The 5,000-nt window shown below is 49.1% G+C and overlaps 1 protein-coding gene across 1 annotated transcript in view; it reads left to right on the top strand.

Annotated features, from left to right (window-relative positions):
- Nucleotides 1-5,000, top strand: part of gmds (GDP-mannose 4,6-dehydratase) — a 283,922-nt gene that overhangs the window by 228,615 nt on the left and 50,307 nt on the right. The window contains 1 exon segment of the mRNA XM_061239608.1: nt 4,833-4,951. Coding sequence (XP_061095592.1) covers nt 4,833-4,951 — 119 coding nt within the window.

Here is a 5,000-nt window from a genome sequence, read left to right as displayed (position 1 = left end):
AAGCAGACCTGTAGAGACACTCGTCCCGTCTGTATCTCCGGGTTTCCGTGGCTGGCGGGCTCCCCCCCCCCTCTGAGCTCCTCCCAGGTGATCCCCCTCCCGCCCACCTCGGCGTCCACTCTCCTCTGATTTGCACAGAGTCCTCCGGTGCCTGCTTTTCCCTCTGCAGCCATTTCCATCAAAAGCCAATAGGAGAGGGTCTCTCAGGTCGCCGGGGTTACGGTGTGGAGCGCAGTGACTCACAAGGTGCAGTCCATTAGCCTGTGTGGTCCTGCCCTTCACATTCCTCCTGCCCCCCCCGTTTCTCTGTGTTAACCACAGAGGGTCTGGGTTATGGATCAGACAGAATACATCCACCGTGCACCACATGTTTTAACTGCAGTGGCCAAAGATGAGGCCATTCGAGACCATCGATAGACGGTTTTCCATCCTCAGTGGACAGTACAGCTCAGAAACTGTTGTCGTCTTCTCACATTGTCTGATGCTATCTGTCTTAAGTTTTTATTTCTTTATTTCTTTTATTGCGAGTCTCTTGAGTAGAGCTTTTATTTAATCTTTTACGGTAGCTGCCAGTCTAATTTACAGGCACTTGGCAGATTCTCTTATCCAGCACAACTTTAATGGAACAGTCTGTTGTTCATTTTTTTATATGTCAAGTCTCAAAAAGAAATATTGTATGTCACAAAAATGGTGTGTCTAATCATATTTTCCGCTTTGATTAAATGCAGGTTTATACTGGATGTAACTTTATGGTGCAATATGGACAAATAACCCTGCCAGATTATACAGATAATCTGTGATAACTGATTTCATCTTGCTCTATTATCCTTTGCTGTTCATGACTTTGTGTTGTTTTTTTAATTCAGGATTTTTTTTAATGAAATATGTCGACAAATTTAGTCAATTCTGTCATTGGCAATATCTCTGTTGAATTAGATTTGACTTTAGATTGTTTTCTATTGTCTGATTTTCGAGGTATGTTCTGCAATTAGGTTATTAAAAGAACACATTGTTCAGCTTTGTCCTGGCAGTGGGGTCCCTTGTCCCCTGGTCAGTCTGTCTGTCTGTCTGTGTGTCTGTGTTAGTCTGTGTGCATGCATGCGTCTGTGTGTGTGTATTTGTTAGTGTGTGTGTCTGTGTGTGTTGTGTCCGTGTGTATGTGTTAGTCTGTGTGCATGCGTGCGTCTGTGTGTGTGTTATCTGTGTGCGTGTGTGTGTCCGTGTGTTATCTGTGTGCGTGTGTGTGTCTGTGTGTTATTTGTGTGTGTCTGTGTGTTATCTGTGTGCGTGTGTGTGTCTGTGTGTTATTTGTGTGTGTGTGTGTGTGTGTGTGTGTCTGTGTGTTATCTGTGTGCGTGTGTGTTATCTATATGTGTGTGTGTGTGTGTGTGTGTGTGTCTGTGTGTTATCTGTGTGCGTGTGTGTTATCTATATGTGTGTGTGTGTGTGTGTGTGTGTGTCTGTGTGTTATCTGTGTGCGTGTGTGTGTCTGTGTGTTATTTGTGTGTGTGTGTGTGTGTCTGTGTGTCTGTGTGTTATCTGTGTGCGTGTGTGTTATCTATATGTGTGTGTGGGTGTGTGTGTGTGTGTGTGTTGGTCTCTGAGTGTCATTCTCCTGTGATTTATGCCACTGCAAACACGGCGGCTGGAAAAGGTCTGGCTGAATTTGCCAACATGAGCAGCGTCCAACTGGAGGTCTGAAACAGGCTAACCTGGGTCTTTCCCCCCTGCTCCACATGGTTCGCAAGAGCAGACAGTGTCCTGGAGCCCAGTCACACAGGAGCTAGGCACTCTGGGGGGCCCACTTACCCACTCTGGCCTTCAGCGCTTCCACATATAGCATATCGGTCCCGTCTGGAGCTCAGATCTGTCTTTGGAATCTGCGCTGAAAAAAAAAGAAAAAAAGAGAAAACATTTTTTTATGTTATGCTTTAATGTTACCTTCATGAGAAAGGCTTGCGGTGCATTGTGGGTAGCAGTGAGTTACGCTAGCCTGTTCTGGCTCCTGTTCATCATAAATATTTTTCATATTATCTGCAGAAGTCTTTTTGGGTTATTTACTGTAGTGGGCGTACAGCGTTTCGCCGCGGAGCTGCCAGATCTGTCTGACACCAGTGGCTCTTCTTAGTAAAGAAAACAGCAGGCTGGGCCTATCCCGGGCCCAGAGAAAAAACACGTCCAGCTAAACATAATCCTGCCAGTTCTGCTGTCCATATTTGAGCAAACCGTGCCTCTGAATGCATTCCTCCTCAGCGCTGGTGTATCGGACGGCTCTTCTTCAACAGCACTGCGCTTCCCACGTGTGTTCAATCCTTATAAACGACACGCTGTTTTATAGCGCCTACTTTCATTACTTTCAACCGCACTTCCCACAATCAGAACTGCACTTTCCACAATCAGAACTATACGTCCCACAATCAGAACTACATGTCCCGCAATCAGAACTGCACTTTCCACAATCAGAACTGCACGTCCACAATCAGAACTGCACGTCCCACAATCAGAACTGCACTTTCCACTATCAGATCTGCACTTTCCACAGTCATAACTGCACGTCCACAATCAGAACTGCACTTTCCACAATCAGAACTATACGTCCCACAATCAGAACTACACGTCCCACAATCAGAACTGCACTTTCCACAATCAGAACTATATGTCCCACAATCAGAACTACACGTCCCACAATCAGAACTGCACTTTCCACAATCAGAACTGCATGTCCACAATCAGAACTGCACGTCCCACAATCAGAACTGCACTTTCCACAATCAGAACTGCACTTTCCACAATCAGAACTGCACGTCCACAATCAGAACTGCACATCCCACAATCAGAACTGCACGTCCACAATCAGAACTACACATCCCACAATCAGAACTGCACGTCCCACAATCAGAACTACACATCCCACAATCAGAACTGCACTTTCCACAATCAGAACTGCACATCCCACAATCAGAACTGCACGTCCACAATCAGAACTGCACGTCCCACAATCAGAACTACACATCCCACAATCAGAACTGCACTTTCCACAATCACAACTGCACTTTCCACAATCAGAACTGCGCGTCCCACAATCAGAACTGCACTTAATAATAGTTTTTTCTGTGCAACCTCCTTAGAGAGTTGGAGACCAGGCTAAACACAGGGCTAGATGCTCCCGAGACAGTGGGCTAAATGATGAGCTCAGGTTGGGCTATAGGATGGGCTGACTGACCTGTTCTCTCCATAGAGCTTATTCTCTTCCACTTACCTTCACTGTGTGCCACTGTCTGTGTCTCTCTGTGTCTCTCTGTGTCTCTCTCTGTCTCTCTCTGTCTCTCTGTGTGTCTCTGTGTGTCTCTCTGTGTCTCTCTGTGTGTCTCTGTGTGTCTCTGTGTCTCTCTGTGTGTCTGTGTGTGTGTGTGTGTGTGTGTGTGTGTGTGATTCCTGGTACTGTGGGTTTCATAAGACATCCCTGACTTCATGGTTCTGAAAGAGAGAGACGGCCTGTTCCAGTACATGGCTCAGGGCTGCAGAGAGGGCTTCTGGGAACGTTTCCCCCCCTCCGTTCCCACAATGCACTTCCCCGGAGGATCGCCACGGCGACAGTACAGAAGTGCAGAGGCTAATCCTCAAAATGGCAGACTCTGTTCACAAGGCCGTCGCCAGGATCCCCGTGCGCGCAGCTGTGCGCTTCTCCTCTGGCGTTATTTACTCCCAGAGCGTTTATCAGGAAATCGCAGAGCCGTTCCCCTCGGGCCACGGGCCCTAATCCTGCCGCATTAGACCAGCGCTGCGCTCACAGGAAGGAGCGCTCAGTCCTCAAACTCCCAGCATGCCCTGCGGACGTCCGCCCTCCACCCGGAGACTCAGAGACCCAGAGAACCGTGATGTCTGTGTTTTAGGCAGCTCTGTCACTGCTCCGTTCACCTGCGTTAATCGCCCGTCTTCCCTTACCATTCTCTGAAGCCCTAGTGTCTCATTTATTGTGTGATTATTAGCAGCTAATTAGCGGCTAGAGTCTAATTCTGTGTGTGCCTGTGAGCTGGTGTGTGACCGTGCCCTGCTGGACAATGTTGGGCACTGCGTTGTCTTCTGAGCTCTGGAATAAAAGCAGAGGCAGTTCTGCGGTATGGGAGTGTGAGTGTGTGTGAGAAGCTGGCGGTGCGTTAGGCTGTGTGCTGTATGACAGTGCTGTAGTAGTGTAGTCTGTATCACTCCAGCCCCAGTGGCTGTGTATCCCAGCTCAGCGGTGATCAGTCCCAGAGCTCCCTGCATGTGGGCCTCTGTGGGCCGATCCGGGCTCCTCGCTCCAGGGCTGTTCTGGCTGTGGAGACAGCGGGATGACCCCGGGACCCCTGAGAGACTGGGTCACTGCTAATATCCGCACTGTTTCATCTTCCTCTGCTCCTACCCCCCCCCCCCCCCCTCTCTCTCTTGCTCTTACCACCCCCCCGTCTTCCTTTTGCTATCCCTCCTCTGACCCCTCTCTCTCTCTCCCTCCCTCTCTCCCTCTCTTTCTCTACTACCACCACCCCATCTTTCCTTGCTATCCCTCCTCTCTGACCCCCCTCTCTCTCACTCTTACCACCCCCGTCTTCCTTTTTCTATCCCTCCTCTCCGACCCCCCTCTCTCTCTCTCTCTCTCTCTCTCTCTCTCTCTCTCCCCCCCCCACACACTATCTACTCCCTTTGTGTCTAGTCTTGTAGTTCATGTTTTGACTTGTAGTTCACTTTGCTGAAAAAAAACCTGACCACAAGCTGTAAATATATAGGAGAGAGGAATTAAAAGTGAAAATCTCTCTCCCCCTCTCCCCCTCTCCCCCTCTCTCTCTCTCTCGCAGGCCATGTGGCTGATGCTGCAGGTGGAGGAGCCAGAGGAATTCGTCATAGCGACGGGGGAGGTCCACAGCGTGCGGGAGTTTGTGGAGAAGGCCTTTAAGCACGTGGGGAAGACCATTGTGTGAGTGTGTATCCTGACTAAACACACACACACACACACACACACACAC

Source organism: Conger conger, chromosome 4 (genome assembly GCF_963514075.1).
Source record: "Conger conger chromosome 4, fConCon1.1, whole genome shotgun sequence".
NCBI lineage: Eukaryota > Metazoa > Chordata > Actinopteri > Anguilliformes > Congridae > Conger > Conger conger.
The sequence above is the reverse complement of the archived record's forward strand: the minus strand, read 5'-3'. Positions and strand labels throughout refer to the sequence as shown.